General features: G+C 40.1%; 3 protein-coding genes across 3 annotated transcripts in view; 2 read left to right on the forward strand and 1 right to left on the reverse strand.

The window, feature by feature from the left end:
• Window positions 1–24,434, reverse strand: part of cutlet (chromosome transmission fidelity protein 18 homolog) — a 37,858-nt gene extending 13,424 nt beyond the window's left edge. The window contains exons 1-6 of the mRNA XM_065234680.1: window positions 24,229–24,434; window positions 23,598–24,162; window positions 23,367–23,535; window positions 22,538–23,310; window positions 22,254–22,473; window positions 472–843 (exon numbers count right to left, since the gene is read on the reverse strand). Coding sequence (XP_065090752.1) covers window positions 472–843; window positions 22,254–22,473; window positions 22,538–23,310; window positions 23,367–23,535; window positions 23,598–24,162; window positions 24,229–24,313 — 2,184 coding nt within the window. The 5' untranslated portion in view covers window positions 24,314–24,434. The remainder of the gene's footprint in view (window positions 1–471; window positions 844–22,253; window positions 22,474–22,537; window positions 23,311–23,366; window positions 23,536–23,597; window positions 24,163–24,228) is intronic.
• FucTB (alpha-(1,3)-fucosyltransferase 10) overlaps window positions 1–27,150 on the forward strand; it is a 435,464-nt gene that overhangs the window by 61,017 nt on the left and 347,297 nt on the right. The window lies entirely within an intron of this gene.
• LOC135711959 (cilia- and flagella-associated protein 206) lies at window positions 11,557–22,170 on the forward strand. Its single transcript, XM_065234935.1, has 6 exons — window positions 11,557–11,576; window positions 11,632–12,044; window positions 12,119–12,480; window positions 12,545–12,802; window positions 12,869–13,023; window positions 21,702–22,170. Exons 1-6 carry the CDS (start codon window positions 11,557–11,559, stop codon window positions 22,168–22,170), a joined length of 1,677 nt encoding a protein of 558 aa, XP_065091007.1.

Below are 27,150 nucleotides of genomic sequence, written 5' to 3' on the forward strand. Positions count from 1 at the left end.
GAAAAGTGCGGTTTAGTAGCGACTGCTGTACGTGACGATGATACGTCCTCATCAGCAGTAAACGAGTTCCCCTTCCCCACTCGCACACACACACACATACACAAACAAACATGATCCACCTCTAAAAGGTTGCGAATTTTCCCCAGCATTGCGGGTGCAAAATAGAATACTAAATTAGAGAGGATTCCACGCAGATTGAATGATGAAAGAAGAAAATAATTAGAAGCGACACAAGATGCAAAGCACTTTTAAGTGCACAGGGGCCCATTCAAAGATAATAACCACCAACAAACTCTTCACCCATTCACCGAAGAAAATAATTACATCCTTTCAGGGAAATATGCTTTCATTATTATAAAACCATATAATAAGTTTTAATAGCCACAGTAATTGATTTCATTCAACACCTCCTTGTGTCCTGCTCGGAATACGAAAATCTAAAAAGCTTCGAAAAAAAAACTCCGGACTCACCTCATATCCCTTGTTGGGGAAATTGATTTTCGGCCAGGCCAGGCTGGCGAAGAGATAGTGCCATACGACGAACCCGTGCGCCAGGTACGGATAGATGGAATAGTTTTGCTGATGATTGATCACCTGTTGGACGCGATCGTTGAAGCAGAACCACTCGCCGGCCTCAGCCACGCCAACCATATTTGGGTCAGGCATTTTCTGGTGCAGATAGTTTTCGAACACTCCTTGCATCAGTCGATCCTGATCGCCTGCCATGTGGATTACATCCAAAATGTTGACCATTCTGGTTGCCGGGGACATGTCTGTAAGACTTACGATGGCGTCGCTGCCGGGGTTATCATCCTGCACCAGGGTCTTCTTGGGACGTTGGATCTGCAATGGCAACGAAGAAAAGGCATATGGTAAACGAAACAGTTTTTTGGCTCTAATATTACTGCGGTTTTTCGGAAACTGACGACACCCAATTTTGGTGTAATGGTATTACAAATAGAGCAAGGTGGGGAAAGACCCATCCAAAGACCTAATATATTTAGTGTATGGTGAGGCAAGATGATTTTTTTTTTTTGCTTATCAACATCAACTGGATTAATGTAGCCCCAATGCTGGTTTGAAAAAGCAACCCATCATTGGCGTTGCATTAAACCTTTTGATTTTGACAACCACCTAACGCTACTATTTTATTTGTTTGTCAAAATCAATTCAATGCAATCTAAATTGCTTTTTCAAACCAGTATTGGGACTACATTGAGCGTGTTGCGCTGACAAACATACAAGCAAGCGTATCAAGCGAAAAGAAAAACTGCCACGAACCAGCTAACGCAACGCTACAGCAACACATTATTAACTGACGATGAATCTTCATTATCTACAACAACAGCGAAAACGAATATTCTATTGGTTTGTAAAAGCAGAAAATCACGCTTAAAAGAATTCCAGGTTTTTCCAGGTAAAAATAAGATTCAGTTTTCTAGATGCAGATTCATCCGCTTAATGGAAAATTAATTCGTCACAGTTGTTCCTAAAGGCATACAGCATAGACTACCCCGACCTCAACTTATTGAATACCGCTTTTTCCTCCGAAATTCGGAAAGTTGCTTCTAACTCAGCAGCATTCGCTTTCAGTGTTTGCTTCCAACGGCAACGAAAAAACAACGAACGAGCTGCTGGTAATGAACAAAGCGCACCGAAACAATAGCTTGTATCAGGTATACAAACTGTCAATAGCGTGAGCGACACCGAATGGTACAGCCTGCTGCCGCTGTGAGCGAACTGATTTTCGACTATCAAAATTAACTAATTCCTTTGTCAGAAATAAAAACTAGGTTCTTTGAAATACTTTCATCTGCTAAAGTGAAAATTCACGAATAGAATAAAAAAAATTGTACATAGAGAAGTGTCCCTAATTTGGGCCCATACATAAATTCAGCAATCGACTAAATTTTCAATAGCAAACAAAAATATCCATTAGCACCGTCTCAATCTAGATACAATTGACAAATAGCAGATTTTTAGCGATGGGCCCAATCTTAGATCCATAGGCCAACATTAGAGCCATTTCCCCTATTTTGATTTGATCAGAACAACAAGATTTCGTCTGGTTCGATTCCAAATGCACCTGGAGATCCCACATTGAGTATCTGAGACGAAAATGCCAACAAAGGATCAATTTTCTTCGAACAATTACCGGAACGTGGTGGGGAGCCCATCCGCAAGATCTTCTAACGTTGTACTGGACAACGATTTTATCGGTTTTAGAGTACGGTAGTTTTTGCTTCCAGTCGGCGGCTAAAACGCACATCATCAAACTGGAACGGATCCAGTATCGCTGTCTTCGTATCGCGTTAGGATGCATGCACTCGACTCACACGATGAGTCTCGAAGTGTTAGCGGGCATGTTGCCACTCTCTGATCGGTTTTCGGAATTATCCCTCAGGCTCCTCACCCGTTGTGAAATTATGAACCCACTGGTGATTGCAAACTTTGAGAAGCTTCTTGAGCTAAACCCTCAAACTCGTTTTATGACATTGTACTACGTGTACATAACACAGGATGTCAGCCCTTCACAGCATAATCCTCATCGTGTATGCTTCTCCGACTTCGGCAATTCAGTTAGTTTTGATTTATCTATGACGCGGGAGATTCGTGGGATCCCAGAACATCATCGTTCCATGATTGTTCCGTCAATTTACGCTGCAAAGTTTGGCCAAGTTGATTCCGCAAGATCGTTCTTCACAGATGGATCATTAATAGAGGCGTCCGCTGGTTTTGGTATTTATAACGAATTTCATAGCGCCTCTCGAATGCTTCAAGCTCCTTGTTCCGTATATGTTGCTGAGCTAGCGGCAATAAATTATACGCTAGAAACGATCGCCTCACTTGCACCAGATCATTATTTTATTTTTACGGATAGTCTCAGTTCTGTCGAGGCTATTCGCTCTATGAGGCCGGTAAAGCACTCCTCGTATTTTCTCATGAAAATACGAGAGCTTTTAAGTGCTTTATCTTTAAGATCTTTTGTCATCACCTTTGCATGGGTCCCATCTCATTGCTCGATTCCGGGCAATGAGATGGCTGACTCACTTGCTAAGGTGGGCGCTATGGAAGGCGATATTTACGATCGACAAATCGCCTACGATGAATTTTTCTTCATTTATCGTCAACAGTCACTCGTCAGTTGGCAGAATAAGTGGAGTGAAGGGAGTTTGGGACGATGGCTATATTCGATCATCCCTAAGGTGTCGAAGAGTCCTTGGTTCAAGGGGTTGGATGTGGGTCGAGACTTCATTCGTATGATGTCTCACCTCATGTCCAATCACTATTCGTTAAACGCTCACTTGTTCCGTGTTGGGCTGGGGGACAGCAATCTCTGTGAATGTGGACAAGGTTACCAGGACGCAGATCACATTATTTGGTCTTGTGCTGAGCATCGCGGAGTCAGATCTGAACTGTACGATTCCCTTCGGGCTCGAGGTAGACAACCTAATGTTGCAGTTCGGGATATTTTGGCTAGACGCGATCTGGAGTTTATGAAACTCATATATGTTTACTTTAAGAATATTAACATTAGTTTGTAAGTTTTATTAACCTTGTGTTTAGTTTGTATTTTGTACGTGTGGGTTTTTTTTTGTAGATTTGTTTCTGTAATAATTGTATAATTACAGAGTTGATATAACGTCGATAGGATTAAGTATTTGTTTTAGAAATAGTGAAATTTTTGAATCATAAATCATATTCCAAATCTCCTTTTCCCTCTCCCGATCCAAACAATTGTCATCCACTAACCTCGAGAAGACCGCGAGTAATCGGTTCCAATCCTTAAATTTTAGATTTAAGACATTTATAATGTATAAAGAAAATGATAACTTGGCTCTGTAAAGTTTATTCGAATGAGCCTGTACAAATAAAGTAATTAAAAAAAAAAAAAAAAAAAAACAAGATTTCAAGAGAGCAGTGAATACGATTTCAACCCTAACGTCAGGTCTCCAATAAACCTATGTAGAGAAAGCTCTTTTTGAATGAAATTTATCCATCTTTGATATTTTACTGGTCCTAGCAACTTCTTCTTCTTCTTATTTTGGCTTTATAACACCCCCACCGGGACGCCGGCGAACGGTTGGTTCCAATTTCGCTGTCACAAATTTCGTGTTTTCCGCGTGATTTTTGACTTATACCAAGGCAAAAAGAAATTCGTTTAAATTACTATCATGTGTATAAATGAAGATTTCTTATGATTAATATATCAGTGTTGTAATATTGTAAATTATTGTGAAAAATCCCGGGCAATAATTCGGGTTGAATAGTTGTGCTGCTGTAGCGTCCGCTAGCGGTTTGTTCTTCGGTTGGTTTTTCTATTCGCGTGTTTCGGTGCTATGCCTCCACTCCCGGAAGATAAGTTTACCGTGTCTTTTTACGATTTTGATGTTGGCGTTCTGCCCTCCGGACAATAGCCGGGGATACTAGATTTGCAGGTTACAATATTCAAGAAGACATACGAAAAACATCGAAAAGTGATAGAGAAAGAGAGAGAAGAGTATTCCACTGCAGATGCCGATTATTCAACAGGACTCAACGAGAATCGAGATGACAAAGATTCAGCAGCAAGGACACAATACATAAGCGGTGAAATCTAACTGATTACAACTAGATATAAAAATATGAAATGCATCCTACTAAATACGTGCCATCTACAAAGCAGGAATTGCTTTGATGATGAAAGTGTACACGAAGTACCAATATACATTTTATATCGGTAATACGGTTATGCGGGGCTTGTTGGACGTGAGTGACCAGGCATTCTGAAATGGGTTACTGAATCTCAACAGAGCTATCACCTTTCAACTTCCGGGCTAAAATTGTTTGCAATGAATTGGAGGCGAACCAGCCTAAGGCTGAAAGCCTCCTAAATAAAGCTAAATTAATTAATTAATTGTTTGCAATGAGATCAGTATAATACCCCGTTCACATTACAGCCTATATCACGTAATATAGGCTGTCTTGCAATGAGCACTCATACATAGGATTTCCAGTGAAAACTAGATGTATGAGTGCTCATTGCAATACAGCATATATCACGTGATATACGTTGTAATGTGAACGGGGTATAAGATAATAATAGATTATATTGCAAACATTTTTCTTCCATAAAAACACTGCCGGACAGTGGAAGTTGGATTGTGTATACATACATACATACATAACGTCCCCACTGGGACGCCGGTTCCCCAGTAGTTAATTGCAGTGGCGTTTCCTTAACCTCAATCTACCTGTGCACCAACTCTCAAAATACTTTTTTCCTTAATTTGTTTTCCGTCGATCTTGTTTTCCGTGCTGAGCACCAATGCTACCGATGGCAGGGAGGCACCTCCCACACCTAGACCCTTCCTATCGACCCATCAACTCATGAACCGGGGACCAACGGCTTTACTTCCCTTCCGAAGGAAGGCGAGATCAGAGATGTTATGCCTCAGAACATCCCGGCAGCGCCGACTGAGATTGAACCCAGGCCTGCTAAGGTGAGAGGTAATCACGCTTACCACTACACCACCGGCACCGCTAGCTCTCAAAACATAAACAATTATCAAAATATTGCTTGCAATGGATAGATATCGAGTAAACTAGAAGATTTAGTGTATTTTTGAACCGATTCGAGTATGAATATGACATTAAATCTGGTTTTGAAAGTTGGTTCATAGGTAAAAAGTGAGGTTACGGAACGCCACTGGTTAATTGAGAGCTTTCTATGCCTGTACCATTTGTGCATTTGTATTATTCTGTAGCAAGTACAATCAAAGGGAAGTCGAGAAATTTTTCTGCCAGAACCACTGACCTAAGGGAGGCCTTCATTGGCCCCGGAATGATGTCACACTAAGATTTTATTTTCGTGTTCGGTAAATTTTACCGAAATCAGAACAGCTGAATGTTCGGTAAAACAATGACCTCCATTTTCAAGTCTATTGAATTTGAAAATAATTTCAAAACATGTTCAACCTTGCTTAAATGATCAAATCTTGTCATTTTAGTGGAGATTTAGTTTCAAAGTAGCTGAAAAGCAATTGAATTGAATTGCATAAATTTTACCGAACAGTTCAGCTGTTCAGATTTCGGTAAAAATTACCGAAGTCGGCGATAATTTTTAAGTGTGTAGCTAACTGGCCGTCACCTCGTCCTCCAGAGATTGATGTGGTCCTAGCACCGACGAACCGAGCTTTTCGTTTGTCCACAATTCGATTTGTCCAATTATCGATTCGACCTGTCAAACGGGTGATCAGATCTGTCAAACGAGTCGAGACGCAAACCATGTCAATATAAATTTTACGTGTGTTCGTGTCCTTGCTCACGATATGATGCGATAGAGTAGATGGCGGTGTGACGTCCCAAATAAAAAGCAACTACATTCATCTTTCGCTGGTTGGGACGAAACCTCATCCAATGCCATTTAATGGTTTGGCCAGTTTTGAAGCTGTTAAAATGCAGTTTTCAATCAAAACAAGCTGATTTCCAATTATCAACAAGGAAATGCCTGCGCTAGTTTACACAATTTTCTGGTGGATTAGTTGATTCAGACCATTTCACTATAAACTATTTTATCAAAAAACGCAACACACTTTTGATCTCCTATCACTATCAAGAATTAACGTGAAACATAAAAATCGAATAAAACAGCAAGAAAAAGGTGATCTTCCATTTAATTCCACTTAAGACTGCACATTGTAGTCGAAATACGTATCTGCCATGGATACCAAAATTAATTAAGTGAAATTAAATGGAAGATAACCCTTTTTTGCTGTTTTATTTGAGCATTCCACTCGAATCGAATCGAAGTTTTACGATTCGATGGATTAGCGGAACATGATCGAAGTTGAAAGAACTTAATAGAAACTACCGAAACTTCAGAGAAGTTCATGGAACTTGAGAGAAGTTCACGGAACTCTTGGCAAGTTCACGGAATATGAAGAAAGACCACGAAACTCTTCAGAGAAGTTCACGGAACTTCAGAGAAGTTCACGGAACTTCAGAGAAGTTCACGGAACTTCAGAGAAGTTCACGGAACTTCAGAGAAGTTCACGGAACTTCAGAGAAGTTCACGGAACTTCAGAGAAGTTCACGGAACTTCAGAGAAGTTCACGGAACTTCAGAGAAGTTCACGGAACTTCAGAGAAGTTCACGGAACTTCAGAGAAGTTCACGGAACTTCAGAGAAGTTCACGGAACTTCAGAGAAGTTCACGGAACTTCAGAGAAGTTCACGGAACTTCAGAGAAGTTCACGGAACTTCAGAGAAGTTCACGGAACTTCAGAGAAGTTCACGGAACTTCAGAGAAGTTCACGGAACTTCAGAGAAGTTCACGGAACTTCAGAGAAGTTCACGGAACTTCAGAGAAGTTCACGGAACTTCAGAGAAGTTCACGGAACTTCAGAGAAGTTCACGGAACTTCAGAGAAGTTCACGGAACTTCAGAGAAGTTCACGGAACTTCAGAGAAGTTCACGGAACTTCAGAGAAGTTCACGGAACTTCAGAGAAGTTCACGGAACTTCAGAGAAGTTCACGGAACTTCAGAGAAGTTCACGAAACTTCAGAGAAGTTCACGGAACTTCAGAGAAGTTCACGGAACTTCAGAGAAGTTCACGGAACTTCAGAGAAGTTCACGGAACTTCAGAGAAGTTCACGGAACTTCAGAGAAGTTCACGGAGCTTCAGAGAAGTTCACGGAACTTCAGAGAAGTTCACAGAACTTCAGAGAAGTTCACAGAACTTCAGAGAAGTTCACGGAGCTAGAAAGAAGTTTACGAAAATTCATAGAGAAATCTATGCAACTTTAAAGAAGGACTAGAGAGAAGTTTGCAACATGCGATAGAGAAGTTCACAGTCGAGAGAAGTACAAAGAACTGCATAGATATAGATAAATTCACGGAACATCAGAGAGGAGTACACGGCACTTCTTAAACATTTTTTATAACTTCGGTCATTCGTGACTTGTCCCCCCTTCCCCCTATAAAGTAATACACAGAACTTCATAGAAAAGTTCACAGAACATCAAAAATGTTAACAGAACATCATTGAAAAGTTCACGGAACTTCATAGAGAATTTCACGGACATTTTTAGCGAAGTTCACAGAACTTCATAGGGAAGTTCATGAAACTTTATAGAGAAGTTCATCAAACTTCATGAAGAAGATCATCGAACTTCGTAGAGATGTTCACGGAGCTGGGTAGAGAAATTCACGGAACTTCTTAGAGAAAAATCCCAGTTCTACGGAGAGAAGTTTAAGGAAGTTCATTGAAAAGTTCAAGAAACATCTGGGAAGTTCACGGATCTTTAGAGAGAAGTTCACGGAACTCGAGATAATTTTACGGAACGTGACAGAAGTTAATGGAACTTAATAAAAATTCCAGGAACTTCAAAAAGAAGTGCATGGAACATGAGAGAAGTTCAAGAATATCGAGAGAAGTTCACAGAACTTCATAGGGATGCTCGCAGAACTTCAATAAGAAGATCACGGAACTCCATAGAGTACTTAACGGAACTTTAGACAGCAGCACTGAAATTTCCAAAACTTCATCGCGAAAGTCATGGAAAATGAGAGAAGGACAACGAACTCGAGAGAAGTTCACGGAACGTCGAAGAGAAGTACATAGAACTTCATAGAGAAGATCACGGAACTGCATAAACATTTTTTTATAACACTCTTGGGTCATTCATGACTTGTTCGAGGTTGAGATTTGAACTCGTGACTTTGGCGTGAGAGGTATGAATGTTAACCACTCCGGCGTAGTTCCCCCTTTATAAAGAAGTTTACAGAGCTTAATAAATATGTTCACAGAAGATAATCGAGAAGTTCAAAGAGGTTCATAGAGAAGTTCACAGAACTTCATAGAAGTGATCACAGAATTTCATAGAAAAGTTCACAGAACATCATAGAAAAGTAGACTCACAGAGCTTCATAGATAAAAATCCCAGATCTACGTTGAGAAGTTTCCGGAATTTCATTGAGAAGTTCACGAAATTTCTGGGAAGTTCTCGGATCTTTAGAGAGAAGTTCACGGAACATGAGATAATTTTGCGGAACGTGACAGAAGTTCAAGGATCTCGAGAGATGTTCGTAGAGCTTCATTAAGAAGATCATGCAACTTCATAAAGAAGTTTACGGAACGTGAAAGAAATACATAAAACTTAACTGAAACTTCATTAAGAGATGAACTAGCCTATGGCTAAAAATCTCTATAATAAAGTATCAAAAAAAAAATGAAATTTCATAGAGAAAGTCATGGAAGATGAGAAAAGTACAACGAACTCTAGATAAGTTCACGGAATAGCGGTGCAGGTGGTGTAGTGGTAAGCGTGATTACCTCTCACCCCAGCAGGCCTGGGTTTAATCCCAGTTGGCACCGTCGGGATGTTCTGATGCATAACATCTCTGATCACGCCTTCCCGAAGGTTTATCTGGTTTTACCTGGTGTCTCACTTTCAGGCAGGTGCTTCCAAAAATTTAATATTTTGTAATCGTAAAATTGAACATATTTGTAGTTCTTTGGCGAACATTTCAGCTCAATTGATCATAAGCTAACAAAGTAACATCATGTCAAAGTTGACCATTCTGTATGAAAATCGGCATGCGCTGCTATTTTATCGAACACAGCTGTAGATGGTTACATTTCTCCAGTTCGAAGGAAATCTCAAGCCTTCCTCTTGTTTGAGCCCATCACCGCCCGCACAGTGGAAACGGACACGGAATCAGCGCATTTCTTCCATTTTGCCCGCATTTGCTAGGTGTCCTTGACTGCCCCGCCGCTTCGTCGAAGTCGCTGCTTTGAAATTGCCCAGTATTTTTCGATTGGTCGAAATTCCGGGCAATTCGGAGAATTCATAAGTTTGGGGACAAAATCGATCTTGTTGGCAGCATACCACTCCAGAACCACCTTGGAGTATTGGCAACTGACCAAATCGGGCCAAAAAATGACCTTGACCCTATGCTTGCGGATGAACGGCAATACACGCTTTTCAGGCATTCTTCGATGTAAACTTGGGATGTCATCGTCGAGGATGTGACGAATGGTTCCGTTTTCAGGCCACAACTGCACATCGCTTGCCAAATCATGGCCTTCTTCGCGAACTTGTCAGCAAACACGAACTTGAATCTTCCCGGCACATCCCCACGTCCAGTCGCGATGTAAAACTTTTGACCGGGAAGCTGATAAAATTCGAGTTTGACGAATGTTTCGTCATCGATCAAATTGCAGCCCTTGTGTTTCGGCAAAACACAGTCACGGAATTCTGCTTCATGGGCTGGTTCGAATCTTTACTGGCTTTGTACGACTTGTATCCTTCCGATGGATGTTCAGCACCATTTTAAAATTGGCGTTGTACCTTCTGGCCACATCTCGGGATCGAAAGACCGGGGTTGGCTATAAAATACCTCAACACCTTGCTGCGCAGCTGACGATCCCTGGTTCCAATTTTTTCGTAGGTCCGCTGATTCCTTTCCACACTCAGGGTTTCCTAGTAGGTTTTGAGCACTCGAAAAACTGTTCTTTTCGGCATCTTCAGCAATTTAGTCAGCTTGGAACCGGACTACTCTAGACTTTCCAGGTGTTTGTGCACAATATTTTTTCTTCTTTCGATTGTCATTTGACGTTATTTCAAGACCAACAATTGAAAAGGCCTTAACTCCATTTTGTAAACAAACATTGTAAGGCTATTTTGTCGCGAACAGAAACCTACATTCGCAAACCTATAACACAATCGGGTAGAGGAGAATTTCCCCTACCTGTTCATTTTGTTGGTTTGCGTTGGCGGACTTCAGTTCGCGGCAAAATGGCCTTGCAAGGTTTGTTTACAAAATAGAGTTGAGGCCTTTTCAATTGTTGGTCTTGATTTCTGAACGCGATCGTCGACTACTTTGATCAAACTTGCACCAGTTGTTACCATAAAGATTTGCGGTCTTCGACAAAGTTATTCTAAATCCCATGTATGGGCTACATTGAGCAATGCTCAGAGCAATGTGTAAATTTTTGACATGCAAATGTGTAATTTCTTTCCGGTTACTATACATTTTCCCATACCGATTTTAAAATGCTCCTGCAAAAGCAAATAACACCCAAATTGATTGCAATATGGCACAGTTGTTGTTGATATCGAAAAAGCAGTGGGGAACAGGTAGTTGATTAGATGACCCACCCTAATATATACACTCTTGCGCCTACCCGAAGTACAAATGCATGCAATCCAGCTTCATAGCAACCACAAAAACAAGCAGCGTTCGTTGTTTGAAGGAACTGAACTCAAACAAACAAACACTGCAACAAGGCTCAGTCTGGAGTTAATCGTCTATTTGAAAAGTACTAAAAACTGCAAAAGAGTCATCATTCATCATGACATCGAACCATCTTAAAACTTATTTGCTGGAGCCCAATGCAAACCTCCGGCCTCTATTCTATGAAATCATTAAACAGTGCGAACGAAAGAATATTCGGTACGATAAGCACTTGGTGACCTTTATCATGAATCTGGTTAGTTTGGATCCGAAATTCGAAATCTATATGGAAACACTGAGTGCAGACCGGAAAAATCATGACGATTTCGTGGAGGAATGTGTTCGACGATTGGCAGGTAGGGCAAGATGTTTAAAAAAGTTTCAAACATTTTATTTATCTGTTAATTGCAGAGGACCACCGGCTTTGATAACACTCAAAATGCAGCTGTACTTTCTGGAAAATTTCTTCAACCGGGATGAAGTCGTGGATAAGCATACCAGGAATTTACAACACAAAACGGCTCATCTACTGAAGGAAATAACCGAGAACGACGTTATCACCAAGGACGAACAGGAGGAAATTTTCAACAAAATCATCATCGATATCGTGCTGCACATGGGCCTGGGTAGTCCGGACAACAAGGACGTTATTAACGAAACAATGAAGGCATTGAACTCCGTCATGTCCCGAAGCGATAAAGCCAAGTTCGTTACCCTAGACAGGAAGGACCGACTGTTAGCACTGAAGGATATACGGGAAATTGTTTGCGGAATTCGCATTTTCAACAAACATGCTGGCAATTCCACTAACGGAATGTCGGATCGTGAGTGGTTGAATGTTGATATTTGATAACGAACTATGTATGTACAACAAATTTCATTATTCCTTTTTAATCAGTTCCAAGAGTGCTGGATCAATCGCACGAATCCACCAAATCCATTCTGCAGATTACTCTCTGCGAAATAATGGATAAGGTCAACCTTCTTACCAGTGCACTGAATTCTTCCATTGCGTACGACTTGAGGAACCGTACAATAGTGACGCTTCTACCGGAAAACATCTCAGCAGACGACTTGGACAACCTTAAGGACCTTCTGGTGATGTATCGACAGCACGAAGTATACACGCGGAAGCTGATTGACGAACTAGCTCTGATTAAATTCAACATTGACACCTGCAGCCAGGAATACAACTCAAAGCTAGTCAAGATTCACGAATCGGTACAATATCGTACTGCCATTCCAACGGATAGAGTTTTTGTATGCCCTTAAATACTGTCCAATTTTGTCACGTTTAATATTTTAAGTGTTCCATTCAATTCAGCCAAAATTCTCCGAACTGACTCGAATATGGTTGCAGTTCCAAAACTACATCTATCTGCTTTCCGAAATCAATCAGATTAGTAACACGCTGACCAATCTCACGGAACGATGTCTGAGTTTCGACGATTTAGCGTATCGATTGTTGGGTGAGTGTCAGATCCACACCGATGTCGACAGGCTGAACAAAACGAAAGGCAAGCGGCTGCTTATGAGTGTTGAAAATGCATGTGAAGTCGTTCCCTACTCGTCGACAATGAAAGTAGGTTTCAGGATCAGCACGTTATTGGTTTGTTATATTACGATACCGAACACGGATTTATTGCAGGTTGAATTGTTGAAGTTTTGCGTATGGCATTTGGCGGAGGCTAATGGAGTGCTCATGCCTGGCAACACCGAAATGGGAGTATGCCAATATCAGAAGGATTTCTATGCATTCAACATTCCTGAGGCAGCGATTTTCTTCGATGAGGATCCCGATAAGTGAGTAAATCTTTCAGTTCGAACAAGTGTTTTATAGTCAATCCATTAAGAGTTCACAATTCACCGACACAATTGACTTGCACTACTACTTAAAATTTTCTAGGGAGTAAATCTCGGACACTATTACGATTTCATGCATGAAGCAGTTTTGTTATTGTATGTTTTCTGGTAGCTGAGGAGCAAATGGAAGCCACATTAATCAATTCGTCAATGTGACACATTTCGTCGAGAGCGTTTCGAAATAGAGGGAGATGATGACTATGTGCCATTAGGCTTAATTAAGGCAATTTAAGCCTTTAAATCAAAATTTGAGAAATCATGCATGTTTCCTTATCCAATATCAGAATTATTCTAATTTAAAAAAAAAACACGGCAATTAAAAGAAGAGTTCTATATAGAGCTGGAATGAGGGCGTAACAGCCTTTGTACCGTATGCGTGATAATGTTTGCACCTGGGAGGGAGAAGCAGATAGCACACACGGAATTCATTGCATACTAGTTCTACTTTATTTATTTATTTGTCGTCAATCAGTGTAGACCGTTTTACAATTGTTGTCTTAAGTGCTATTTTTACAATTTTGTCTTTGTTTATATTTTTTATAATATGTCTTAAGAAAAGGTTAAAACATACTTCTAGTTGACGTTATGCGTCGAATTAAAATATTGCTTTAATTTAGTTTTTGTCATTGTAAAGTCAATGTTATCGCAGTGCTTATTATATGTATCCATCATTTGGTTCAAGGGTCCAAATTTGGCATAATTCGTACGATGACGATTTGTAGCAAATATATTTCTATTTCGTAAATGCCTAGATGGTGTATATAAATTTAAGGATGACAATAGTTCTATTGAATCAATTCGATGTGATACGATATCGTTTACGAAAGAAATCATAGCAAATTCACGACGTTCTTTTAATGTTTGGATATTTATGAGCATACACCGAGCTGTGTAAGATGGCAGAGGAAATACAGTCCAACCTAACTTGCGGAGTGCATACAATAGAAACTGCTTTTGAACGGACTCTATTCTTTCTTCGTGTGTGATTGAAAAAGGTGACCAAACTATGCTGCAATATTCTAATATCGATCTTACATAAGCAATGTACAATGTTTTTATCGTATACGGATCGTGAAAGTTATAGCAGAAACGTTTTATGAAACCAAGCATGTTGTTAGCTCTGTTAATAATTGTGTTATAATGATCGGTGAAAGTAAGTTTTGAGTCCAAAATAACACCTAGATCCCTGACTCTATCACATTTTTCTACGATCTGGTTTCCTAAAGTGACTGTTATATCAGGTAGCTTTTGTTTTCTACTAATGGTAATGGAGTTACATTTTTTTATATTTAATTGTAGCAGGCTTTTTTGACACCAAATATGGAATATTTGAATTTCCTCTTTGAATGTGATGATGTCTTTGGCATCTTTTATTTCCAAAAAAAGTTTAATGTCGTCAGCATATATTAAAACTTTCAATTTCTTAATAATGAAAGATATGTCATTGACGAAGAGAATAAATAAAAGTGGTCCTAAATGGGAGCCTTGAGGAACTCCTGAAGTGACATCAACGGGATTTGATATCTTTCCTTTGTATTTTACTATTTGATGACGGTCAGTTAAATATGATTCAAGCCACTTGAGGAGTGCGTAATGAATTCCCATTTTTTGAAGTTTAAAAAGAAGCATGGGTATGTCAATTCGATCAAACGCTTTGCTGAAATCTGTATACAACACTTCTACATAGTTTCCGTTATCCATTGCATTCAAGGAATAGTTAATTAATTCGAGCAAATTCGTAGTTGTTGAACGGCCTTTAAAGAAGCCATGTTGCATAGTAGTTATTCTGTTTTTAATTTGAAGAAAGAGTTTTTCATTTACAATCGCCTCGAAAAGTTTCGGAATGCAAGAGATAATAGCTATACCACGATAATTACGTATGTCGGATTTTTTACCCGATTTAAAGATAGGCACTAAAAACGAGTTTTTCCATATTTTAGGGAAGTTTCCGGATTCCAGTGACATATTGAAAATCCAAAATAATGGAGCAGTAAGTTCAATTGCTAAAGTTTTCATAAAAACTGGCGGAACACCGTCAGGGCCAGGACCTTTAGAAGCATCTAAATTGTTTAAACCCTTTAAGATATCATGAACCTTGATTTGACTTACGCTGATGTCACTTGAAAATTCTGGATATGATTCAAAATATTCACGGTCACGGTCCTCTTCTGAAAACGTAGTATATATTTCTTGGAAGAAATTTGCAAACAAATTGCATATATCATCCGAGTTCTCACCTATCCTATCGTCCAAATGCATCTTTGAGGGAAAATTATCAGATTTTAATTTGGTTTTCACATAATTGAAGAAGTTTCTAGGACAAGATTTTATTTCAAGTTCAGTTTTTAAATTATACTCCTCAAATGCCATATTCACGGCCAAATTTAACTGATCGCAAATGTCTAAATAGTATGCCAAAGTTTCTTCATTATTATATTTTTTATAAAATTTGTGGGCTTTTTGCTTTCGATTTTTTAAATTTTTCAGTTCCCTGTTGTACCAAACTGGATGTTTTGCATGACTCGGACGTCTTCTTCTTTTAGTTGGCACTTCTTCAAGAATTATTTCAAGCAACACATTGTAGAATACGTCAACTGCACATTCAACATTTCCTGCAGTTCTTAATGTTGCTTGCCAACCGACAATGTTCAATCTATTTCTAATGTTATCATAATTTGCTGAATTGTAATCAAAGATTTCATCAAATTCGCAGTCGTTGGTTCTTTCATTTATGTGAACGAATAGAGAATACTCTATTGCTGTGTGAAACATTTCATTTCTCCATATGGGACTTAACGATTCAGTCACACAGAAATCTTCATAAGTCATGAAAATTTATGCCGTTGAAATCAAATCAAAAAAGGTGTAGTAAAATCGCGTGTTTTGCTTTGAGCGTGTTGTGATTGTTTGAGATTATTCAGCGTGCAGTGAGAAACTGTACTTTTCTGTTTGGCCCAGTACGGAAGATGTTCCTGAAACCACTTCTAAGTGCGGTTGAAGGTGTGGCACGGAGCCCCATCTTGTTGAAATACAACATTTGGCTTCGGACCGTACTGTTCTTTGATCCACAGAAAAACATACTTACTTAAAATCCCGAGGTAGACCTCCTTGTTGACCTTGTCGCCTTCTAGAATGAACACCGGGTCCATTTTTTTTTTTGCCATCGGAAGCCACCAATCAAAACACCATAACGCCAGCAGGATGCTTGGTCAGATACACGTTCTTGTGCTCGTCGGTCACGTCTTTTACTGGAAGAGAACTAATATACCGGTCGGTTCTGGAATTTGATACGGGATCGACGGTAAACATGCTCTCGTCGGTGAACAGGCTCCCTGATGCGGTTGGTAATCATGTGAGTTTTTTTTCCGTGCCCTCGACTTCACCCTGCAATCTTCCTTTACGATCTTCCGTGCCGTAAAGTCACTGATCCCGTGTTCCTTTGCCATTTTCCTTATTGCACTGAATTCACCCGAATCTTTCTTTTGATAGCAATGATAACCCTCGGAAACCGAGCTCACCTCGGGCAACCTGTAACCACCTTCGCGGATAGTTGTCCTTTCTTTTCTCGGTCTAAAACCCTTTTGACGGTCCACCGGGACACTCCCACGGCGATTGAAATGTCGTTTTACGACATTTGCGCGTTAAACTAATCACGAATACGCTGCCACTTCGTCATGATGCAACTGTCAAACTAAGTAAATCATTTTCTTTTATTCACAGCCTACTACGGTATGAGCTAAAGGTTACGTGCATGCAAAGAAAACCAAGGCATTGTATGCACAATCGAAACGGGAACCTTATTTGTACGATGGTGCAAACATTATCACGCATACGGTAAACAATGACTTCTCTCGATGATTTCTAGGAATTCAAGGCACGCCTACATAAAGCAACATATCCATCGAGTAGGGAAAGTCTTACCCTACTCGATGATGATGTCTATTTGCCAGGGAGAGCCATGGCTTTCAAGAAATCATCGAGAGAAGTCATTGTTTACAAAAGCTGTTTCGCCCTAATTCCAGCTCTATCAAGAGCAGAGGTGGCAACAGTACATTTTTTGAAAAACCATCGTCCAGAGCGAAACAAAACAGCCAGCACACGGGCAACCGTTTATAACTACATTCCAAGCGAACAGCGGAGATAGAGAATAAATAAAATCTCGCAGCCTGATTTTTCCAAACAGTTTATTGTAATGAAATTTTAGCTGCAGGCTTGCGTGTGACAGTAAATTACCAACTCCCTTATTTACGCATAATTTTAACATCAATGCTTATGAGTGGTCAGTCTTCATTCTTATCTTTTAATTCCATGCAATAAACATCAAATAAATGCAGTAATTAGCCAGAAATCAGCAAAATTCTACACGACATAAATTTATGTCACGCGCGCCACCGGTCTTGTCTGCTTCTTTGTGCGAAAATGTTCTGTCGCTGGCAGAAAACAGTTTAGAAATGTCATGACATTTTTGCCGCTTGCCAGTTTGTTTTTGTGTGTCGTCAAAATGGTTATCGCAAAAAGTATCAAATGTTAAGGAAAAAATGTTAAACTCCAGGACTCGTGCCACCACTGATCAAGAGTTTGGCGATTCCAGGCCAAATGACGAATCACAATTTTTTGTTATTTTCATCATTTCGTTTGCCAGTCTCGGTAGAAAAGTCACCATGCTGTATTTTCAAGCTTCTCAGATATCTTTGTATAGGAAATGCTAGTTCAATGGAACTATATATTCTATACTTTCATCCAGTGGCGCGCTCACTTTTTACCTGTACGCCAACTTTCAAACCCAGATTGAATGCCATATTCATACTCGAATCGGTTGATCCATTGCAAGCAATATTTTGATAATTGTTTATGTTTTGAGAGTTGGTGCACAAGTAGATTGAGGTTAAGGTTTTTTTTTTTTTTTTTTCTTTATTTAAGAGATTTTTAGCCTTAGGCTAGTTTATCTCTAATTGAGGTTAAGGAAAATACACTTGTATGAGCATTATTTGTATATCAAATTATGAGTAAATCGATGGTCACACTTGTATAATGACCACCCGGAGCTAATGACCAACTTATATTAAAAAAAACACCATTTTACTACATTCCATATAGTTCCCGAGAAGAATTAAGGCCTACTTTAATGAAAAACTAAAAACTACGTAGCAATAAATTTTACAGATGTTTCGGATTTTCCGGCGGGCCATCTGATTACCGCTTAGATTAAATGACCAGCTAATATATCAATATTCACCATTTTACTACATTTCATATAGTTGCATATATAAATCAGGGCCTACTTGATCAAATTTACAAAGCAGTGAATTTTACTGATGTTCCGGATCTTCCGGCGGACCATCTGGTGACCACTGGGAGCCAATAACCAGCCAATATATAAAAAAATCACAATAAGAATAATCAAGGCATACTTTGATCAAAGATACATCATAATCAAGATTAAGGTTGATCCATGTCACGGAAGGCCTTCCAGTGGACACTCAGTATTTAGAATCAGATTGTGTGTTTTGTTAAAATATGAACACTCCGAATACGGTGGGTAAAAAACTTTACGCCGACTACAAAGCCTCCGAAAAACGTGTAACGGCAAGTTTGCAATGACATAGCTTAGCCATTTCTAGATGAATTTCAAAAATTGTAGTACGTCTAGAATTCCTAGGGTCTATAGATTCTGTTTAAGGGAAACAGATTGAAAATAGGGTCGTCTACATTTTTTTGACGTAGGACTCCGTCTGTGATTTCTATATGGGGGTACACTTTGTGAAAACCGAAAATGGAATATGTAACCAAATTATGAACGATTTTGAACGTTAATAACTCAGTTGCTCCTGGGCCAATTTCTATGATTTTATCACCAATCGATCAGAAATATTTTTACGCATCTGATAAATTTAAGATTTTATTATTTTTGTCAAATGTCACTATTGTAAATTGCACGAAAATTCAACTGTTGCTATGATAATTTAAATTATCACCGATTTCCCTAACACAGATTTCAAAGTTGAATTTCATTCGGTCTCACCAAACGGTGTTTATTCGATCACCGCGTGGGGAGTGGAGGTGTTCTCCAGTACACAACGAAATGCTCCCGCAAGCAGCTAGCTATCAAGGCTGCCCTCAACCGCTGATCGGATTCAGTTCCAATCACCGTGTGTACGGTCGTCGGCATCAGCAGCACCAGCAGCAGTGCTTTCGGCGCGTAGCGTTGAACATTGCTCTCCAACACAACGAAAAGCTGCAGCCCACATGAGCAGCCATAGAAGGAGGAAGAAACCACACCGCTATTGATCGGAATCAGTAGCTCTTCTTGAGCCACTGTGGGCCATCTATGCCAAGCGCGTCATACGAAAGAGTATAAACAGAGAGAACCCCGCTCAAATTCCTATTCCTATACACAACACAAGCTCCTGCTGCAGTTAACAAATAAGATTTATTATATAAGACCACGTAGTCCTACGTCACCATTACGTACAACCCCATAGGGCTGTCCCTTGTAATTTTTAAAGAGGAAAGAGTCGTTACACTTTTTTTTAAAGTGTGTTTAAGTTTTTTTTAGCTCCGTGTTTTTTAAATATTATGAATTGTGATATATGAAAGAATTTGGGGAGGGGACATTAACATGGACCCGGATGGCCATGGAATCGTTCTCCGGAAGATCTGAAACATCCGTAAAAGGGGTAAATCCATGAAACTGTTCCTATATCACCGCGTTTTTTCGAAAACACTTGGAACTGAGATGATAGAGAATTTGAGGTCGTGACATAAACATGGATCAGGTTGGCCATGAGACCGGTCCTCCTGAATTTCCGGATCATCCGTTAAAGTGGTCAATTCATGAAACTGATCCTAGAGCTGCGTAGTTTTTGAAAAATTTTAGGAACTGTGATGATGGAATGAATTTGGGGTCGTACCATAAACATGGACCCTGATGGCCATGGGACCGTTCTCCGGAATATCCGGAACATCCGTAAAAGACAATCCACGAAACTGATCCTAGAGCTCCGTGTTTTTTTTTTTAACATTAAGAACTGTGATATAAGATAGAATTTGGGATCGTGCCATATACATGGATCCAGATGGCCATCGGGCCGTCCTCCGAGAAATCCGGAACATCCGTAAAAGGAATCAATCTATGAAACTGATCCTAGAGCTCTGCGGTTTTTCGAAAATACTTGACACTGTCATATATAAATTAATAGGGGGTTGTAACATAAACATGTACCTAGAAGACCATCGGACCTCCGGAAGATCTGGAACATCCTTAAAAATGGTCAATCCACAAAACTGATCCTAGCGCTCCACGGTTTTTTCGAAAGAATTTGGAACTGTGTTATAAGAAAGAATTTGGGGTCATGACATAATCATAAACCTGAATGGCCATGGGACCATCGTCTGGAAGATCTGGAACATCCGAAAAATGATCAATCCATAAAACTGATCCGAGAGTTCCACGGTTTTTTTTTCAAAAACATGTGGAACTGTGTTATAAGAAATAATTTGGGTTCGTAACATAAGCATGGACCTGAATGACCATGGGACCGTTCTCCGAAAGATCCGTAAAAGTGGTCCAGCCATGATACTGATTCTAGAGCTCCGCAGTTTTTTTTTTTTTTTTGTTCGAAAACATTTCGAACTGAGATATATAAATGAATTTGGAGTCGTGACATAAACATGGACTTGGATGGTCATTAATGACGGACGGAAGATCTGTAAAAGTAGTTCATCTATAACACTGTGAAAAAACGCGTTTTTTCGAAAACTCTTGGAGCTGTGATTTAAGAAAGAATTTAAGGTCGTGGCATAAACATGATCCCAGATGGCCATAGGCCTTCCAAAAGATCCGGAACAACCATAAATTGGTAAATCTGTGAAAATGATCCTAGAGCTCTGCAGTTTATTTTTAAACACTTTGAACTGTGATATAAGAAAGAATTTTGGGTCGTGACTCGTAATTATTGGCCCGGATGGCATCAGCCAATCAACGATCTTATTTATACGAAATTCATCGCTATTCTTGTGTACAAAGACTTCAGCTTCAGCTGAGGATTTCAAAATGCCTGAAGCTTAGCCAAAAATCTTGAATTGAACCAGCTAACTTAACTGCTTATGTGTGTCCATGCACATTTAGCAATACAGTTGTATTCGTGCAACCTGGTGGTGTGGAGATCTAGCCCTCACGTAATTATGTGTTGGTAGAGGGAAAAATATAAACATTTCAGAAGACGATTAAAAAAAACCTGGTCTAGTATCAGTTTTATAGATTTACCACCTATACGAATATTCCGGATTTTCTAGAGGACGGTCCCTTGGTCATCCGGGTTCATGTTTATGTCGCTATTATCAATTCTATCTTATATCACATTTTTTTGATTTTCACCATACAAACTTCAAGCCGTTTGAGCGAGGGGTTCCCGTGAACCAAATTACTTCAATTTTTGGCAGGGCTTTTAAGACCCCCCAAACTATCATTCCAGGGGGCAGCGTCTGAAATTCCAGGATTGATCTATTTTGAAACACTCTAATATGCAGATATACATTATACATGGAACTATTTTGTGAATAACTACAGTGTATGTGTTCTGAATCAACTGTATAAGAAAATCCTATCCATTCCACAGATACATATTCAATGTCGTCACCATAGCACGGAAGAAGATCCAACTAGTCGCCTTTCTGGACATCTTCTACAAGGTACAAACAGCATACAATTCCCACAGCCGAGATGTGTTTCGCAACAAAGCTCCAGTTACCTGCGAACAGGAGGTCCAAACCGAACTACACCCGGTTCCGTCCAACATCGACCACCAATACCGTTGGAACATTTGGGACCTTCGCCGGGAAGCAATCGAGCTGACCAACTTGCGCATGAAGCGGACCAGTTCCTGCCAAACGACCAAGGTCAAACAAACGCAAGTGTTCATGCCGAAGAACCAGGGCACCCAAACTAAAGTCAACCGTGCTACCGAGACGGACGAACGGCGATCGCGCATCAAGAAGGTCGAAACGGCACCCTCTCCGCTGCAGGTTTACAGCATGACCGTTGAAGATTTCAGTTCGGCAACGTTCAACCGAATCAAGAGAGCTTAGTAATTTTTTTTTTTCGATAGTGACGAGACTTGTAGATCGATATAATTGCAATAAAACAGAAAGCAAAAAAAATGTGTACATACCTGAAATATAGCCGACCAGATGCCGAACAGACCCTTGTGACGATCTTTCTGACCAACGTTGCACTTCAAGACGTCGGTCAGCCGAATTGGTTTCTTCAAAGAGCTATAGAACTGCAACAGGGACAAACAGGAGCGGACGTCGTTACCAGATTTGTCCGCCAATGCCATCATCGACGTCAAATCTGTTGAGATTTTTTCCTGCTTGGCGATCAGGAGAAGTCTGCAAAGTAACACAAAACTCTGAAAATATGTTCGCATTGCAAATACGACTGACGATGACCTACCTTTCGGCCAACCGAGCTACTTCCGTAGGGGGGAAATTTACCACAAAGGCAATCTGCCTCAACTGTCGCAAGGCGGGAACGTACATATCGTTACAAATACAAATGATCGGTCGCTTCAGCATGAACTTGCCAGGTTTATCTATTTTACCCTTCTTGCCTGCTTGCGCATTGGCCGTCCCGGAAATAAATTTCAATAGGAAATCAATGGTTGGGACCGGTGCTCCATCGATTTCATCCAGCACAATACAGTTAGGTCTGTTCTCCTTATTCAACAATGACTTCATCTGCGTTCCACTTTCCAAGGCAACTCGGAATGCTTCTGGGCTTCGATCGTCGGAAGCATTGACCTCTCGCACCACATAGCCAGCATGTCGTGCAATGGTATGAGCTAAGGTTGTCTTGCCCAAACCAGGTGGTCCACACAGCAGAGCCACCTTCTGCACTGGTCGGCCGTGTTCGTCCAGATCCGTATTCAAAGCGGAACGGGTTTTCCGCTTCCATCCTCCATTCGTTTCAAAGCGACCGGTTTTCTTGTTGAAACTGTTCAGCTGTTTGGGGTCGGTCTTCTGTTTCGGTTCACGACCGAAGACAACCTTATCCCAAAGCTTGAGCCACTGCAACAGACTCCGATTGGTCGTTTCATCCGAAAGCAAATCAACGTAACGTTTGGGTCGATACTTTTCCACCCACAGTTCAGTCGCTTTATCTGAAACGACAATGACGTCCGGATTTGGCTCAATGGCACGGCTAGGTGCATCCAAACGTTTAGCGATCTAAAAGATAGTTGAACTAAATTTCTTACGAACTACATCAAATCTAAAAAACTCACGATGTCGTTAGCTTCTCTCCAAACTCTTTCCTTGGCATCCCCCAGCAACCCATTGTAGCCGTCCTTTAAGCAATTGATCTCGTTTATTGAATTGGATTCGAACTCCTCTGAATGAAACCGCACGTAAACTCTTTCGTTGTCACTCCTCACGACAGTGGCAAATGGCCATCTGGAAAAGTAAAAATCGTTTCATTAATCTAAAATTTAAAATACGCCAAACAAAAAACATACTTCGGCAACGAATAGGACAAATTTTGCATCTTGAACCGATGCAGAGCTTCGGCCCGGGCCAACCCACCCGATTTGGTTGGATTGATTGCCGCCTGGAAATGCTTCCTAGCCTCCAGAATCTTTCCAATCAGCTCCATATCCATTTCCTCTTCTGTTTTGGTCTTCTTCGTTGTACCCTGCAGGCAAAAGTCGAACTCACTCCCATCGTCATCGATATCCTGGATATCCCCAAACAACGCATCCAAACGTCTCTTCCGAGGATTAAGACCAATGTTCTGAATCTCGGACAACGGATCAGCTCCCGTCGACTGCGATGTTCCCGGGAAGGGAGTAGAAGCTGTTCGTCTATAGTGCCCCTCCCCATTGAACAAGCGTTTGTTGACCGTGGTAGATTTCTTCGAGATGACCGAGAGTGCTGGACTTCGTAAGGGACTGTCGTCGTTGATTTGCGACAAACTAGGACTATCCAGCGGGGGACGGCTGTAGTTAGAGTGCGATGTCGATGCCCGTGGGAGTTCCGTTGGTTTTTCTTTAGACCTGGACGGTCCTGGTGTGGCTGGGGACACTGAAAAAGAAACAATTCAACATCAAAATACGCTATTTAGGATATTAGCAGATCTAAGATATTCACTCTCTACTTCCATGTCGTCCATCGCCTCTAGATCATCACCGTACATCAACTCGTACTCCTCTTCCTCCGTAGGAAACTGATCCATTTTTGCAGCTTTTTGCGTGGCCAATGTCTGATAAAGTGTGCTTATATTTAAAAACACAAAATTGATTTGATTCTAAAGTAAAATAAAATCAATCGAATAACGATACACTGTGAAACTACTGCGTAGGAATGTAAACATCAGACTGCCATCATCATTTCGCGCTCTTTCTTCGATTATACTGAAGTTCGGTATGCAGTGCACAGCGAGCCTAGCGACACCTTTTGGAATCGGCATGAAACTTGTAGATTTAGGAGTATTGATAAAAGCATGCATTTGGGCGCAAACACGGACGATACACAGCCGTTCAATCTCCCTCAGAGAACGAGTAACTTCTACTCAGATAAAAGAGAAATTTTAAAAAACTTAAAAAAATATCAAGAGAATAATTCTTCTTATAATTTCCATAAAATTCTTCCGAATTTCTTATAATATCCTCTTCTAAGGCTGTGTTCCATTTGGTGAATTTTCACTTAAATTTGACAGATGGAAAATTTTCAAATAAACCTGCTGTTGTACCAAACTTATTTCTGACAGACCAGGAATCAATTTTGCCAAACACCTTCTCAAAAATCGGCCGATCACCAACAGAGGCATTTTTGAACATCTTAATTTATTTTTGAAGTGTCAATTCTAAGTGAAAATTTTCCAAATGGAACACAGCCTAAGGCTATGTTCCATTTGGTGAATTTTTACTATTTGACAGATGGAATCTTTTGAAATAAACCTGCTATTCTACCAGACTTATTTCTGACAGGCAACTAATCAATTTTGACAAACACCTTTTCGAAAATCTGACGATTAACGACAGAGGGTTTTTCGATCATTTTAATTTATTTTCGATGTGTCAAATTCAAGTGAAAATTCATCAAATGGAACACAGCCAAAGGCTCTGAACCATTTGGTGGATTTTTTTTAACTTTTGGTTAAAAATTGACAGATGGAAAGTTATCGATTAAGCCTGCGATCCGAGCGTGTTATTCTGACCAACAAGAAGTTAAATTTTGACAACTGTGACTGAGGCTGTGTTCCGTTTGGAAATTTTTCACTCAAATTTGACTTTTCGATAATAAATTAAGATGTTCGAAAATCCCTCTGTTGTTGATCGGCCGATTTTCGAGAAAGCGTCCATCAAAGTTGATTCCTTGTCTATCAGAAATAAGTCTACTGGAATAGCGGGTTTATTTGAAAATTTTCCATCTGTCAAATTTAAGTGAAGATTCATCAACACAGCCTGAGTTCTGCTCGAAAACCGATCGATCGGAAACACAAGGATTTTCGAACTTAAGAAACAACTTTCGAAATGTCACTTTTAAATTCAAACTTAACTCGGCAAATGGTTCTCAGCCTCAGGATGTGTTCCGTTTTGTAAGGCTGTGAACCATTTGCCGAGTTAAATTTAACTCGTGGTTAAAAGTGACATTTCGAAAGTTATTTTCTATGTTCGAAAATCCCCGTGCTGTCGATCGACCGGTTTTCGAGCCACGGTTGTCAAACTTTAACTTCTTGTCTGTCAGAAATAACCATGCTCGGATAGCAGGGTTAATCGATAACTTTTCATCTGTCAAATTTTAACCAAAAGTTAAAATAATCCACCAAATGGTTCAGAGCCTAAATATTCACTTAATTTGACACTTCGAAAATAAATTAAGATGTTCAAAAATCCCTCTGTTGTTGATCAGTAGATTTTCGAGAAGATGTATGTCAAAATTGATTTCTTGTCTGTTTCGTTGCGTTGCGTTGCATGTGCAACGGAGTAACTCGTAGATTGCATACTGGCAACTGTCATGTATCAACTTTAACGTTCTTATTCTGGTTGCTTAAGGAAAACTATTTGGGAGTGAATAGTTCGCCAATCAAAATTCAGAACATGAAAAGCATGACAATTACCATTGCCGGCCACGCGCATCTTCTCCGTTATGGGAAAAGGAACGATATTGTTGATGTAGCATCCACTTACCGGGAGGCCAGCGACTCACCGACGCCCCCATAGATGCTACGGAGTTGGATAGTTTGGTAGGAGATGGGTCAGGATTCGCTTAAGCAGGCGATGCGACCATAGTAGGGTAGGATGGTGCAAAACGCACCGTTTAAGCAAAATCGTCAATTGCTGGCGTATGGAAGCTAAAATCAAGAAGAAAGTAATGGTGTTTGGTTCATTACCATGTTTTCTACGAAGATCAAGTGATTTCGAACTATAGAACGATGCATTTTCATGATTTTCAAGGTATTTTATAAATTGGTTCCAATATGATATCGGGGCAAAACGCCTGATTCATGGTGATCTGACGCCTGATGATTATTCCTTTATGTTACATCAGAAATAAGGTCGCAATAGAGTGTTAAGCTGTGATTCATTAAGTAAAACATCTAAAAAAATACGAAAAGTGAATTAGTTCAATTTTTTGCGATACATGCTGTTAAAAGCTTAATTTGAAGTCGACGATTTTAACAACTGTATCATATTTTGCACAAAATGCTATTTTCTAAGGGAATCAGTAGGTCAAAATATGATTTTATGATCAAGAATCAATTGTGAAACCTCTAGTTGAAAACAAACACAATCCGTTACCCGGAAAATGCATCTGAGGAAAAGTTATCGCTGTTTTTCTATAAGTGGGCATTTTACCCCAGGGGTGCATTATGGGCTGTTATCCCTTAATTGTTTTGTTCTCGAAGAGCTTGGGAGTAAACCCACGATCTTCTACTCAGTAAGCAAAAGCGGCAGCCGCCAAGCTAGCCGAGCTCCTAAATTTAAATTCTAATCCTGTTTAAAATAAAATTAAACAAAGAAAAAGAAACCGTCTCACCCGAATGATCTAATTTACTCCAGCCATGTG

This window comes from Ochlerotatus camptorhynchus, unplaced genomic scaffold (assembly GCF_037179485.1).
Source record: "Ochlerotatus camptorhynchus isolate MF236.1 unplaced genomic scaffold, CSIRO-AGI_Acam_v1.1 ptg000038l, whole genome shotgun sequence".
NCBI classification, from domain to species: domain Eukaryota; kingdom Metazoa; phylum Arthropoda; class Insecta; order Diptera; family Culicidae; genus Ochlerotatus; species Ochlerotatus camptorhynchus.

Coding starts and splice junctions, on each gene's coding strand:
- LOC135711959 (XM_065234935.1), top strand. CDS start 11,557: ATGTGTTCGACGATTGGCAG. Junction 11,577..11,631: donor ATGTGTTCGACGATTGGCAG/GTAGGGCAAGAT, acceptor TGTTAATTGCAG/AGGACCACCGGCTTTGATAA. Junction 13,024..21,701: donor TTCGATGAGGATCCCGATAA/GTGAGTAAATCT, acceptor TCCATTCCACAG/ATACATATTCAATGTCGTCA.